At 67.4% G+C, this 872-nt stretch overlaps 1 protein-coding gene across 1 annotated transcript in view; it reads right to left on the bottom strand.

Annotated features, from left to right (window-relative positions):
• Positions 1-228: 228 nt before the first annotated feature.
• The window catches only part of C2CD4D (C2 calcium dependent domain containing 4D), a 1,954-nt gene continuing 1,310 nt past the window's right edge, over positions 229-872 (bottom strand). Inside the window, exon 2 of the mRNA XM_023759313.1 lies at positions 229-762. Coding sequence (XP_023615081.1) covers positions 315-762 — 448 coding nt within the window. The 3' untranslated portion in view covers positions 229-314. The remainder of the gene's footprint in view (positions 763-872) is intronic.

The raw sequence follows: 872 nt of genomic DNA on the forward strand, positions 1-872 counted from the left end.
TTCTCGGGGATGGAGCCCAGGACTCTGCATGTTTAACAAGCTCCCCCAGGGTTTCCGATGTCTGGTTATTCTGATGCTCTTTCAAGTTTGAGAGCCACTACTTCAGGTCTGCCCCAACTAAGACCATCTGAATGAGCTTCTTCCAGGGCGGAGGGAGGAGGGTAGCTGCAGACCTGAGAGCGCGCAGGGTGCCCACAGTGGCGACAGAGACAAACAGACCTTTTATTACCAAAAATAAATACATGCCAGGCCGATGGAAGAAATGGAGGCTGCAGGCCCGGCGGGAGAGCTCCTGAGGAAGAGACGGTCTCAGTCTACAGGCTGAGATGGGCAGGCGCCAGGGAGGCCCCGAGACCTAGCCCCCCATCCAAGGGGGGCAGCAGGGCGATCAGGGGCGTCTCACACGCCCCCAGCAGCACGTCCCGGCGCCACCCCGCGCCCCTGTCCAGCACCTTGGCCCTCAGGCTGCGGGCGGCCAGGTCCGGCGGGTCGAGCCCGTCGAAGAAGAAGTCCTCGTTGAAGATGGGGTTAGCGCTGCACCTGACCACGCGGCTCCGCTGGCCCCGCGGCCTGAGGCGGGGCCGCAGCCCCAGCACCACGAAGCAGCCGCCGCCGCCGCCGCCGGGCCCGGTTCTCGAGCGGGGCAGGCCCTCGGCGCTGACCAGGCGCAGCCGCAGGCGCCCGGGCCCCGCCTGGTACTCGGCGGAAGAGGCGTAGCTGCCCGCCGCGCGGCCCGAGGTCAGCACGCTCTCTCTCGTGGGCCTGCAACCGTGCGGTACAGCATGTTCCAGGTGGAAAAGCGGCGGCGGGAGCCGGCTCCCCTCCGCCGCGGCGCCGTGTGGCCTGGTGTCGGTCAGAGCTCGCCTCCTCCG

Source organism: Myotis lucifugus, unplaced genomic scaffold (genome assembly GCF_000147115.1).
Source record: "Myotis lucifugus unplaced genomic scaffold, Myoluc2.0 scaffold_151, whole genome shotgun sequence".
NCBI lineage: Eukaryota > Metazoa > Chordata > Mammalia > Chiroptera > Vespertilionidae > Myotis > Myotis lucifugus.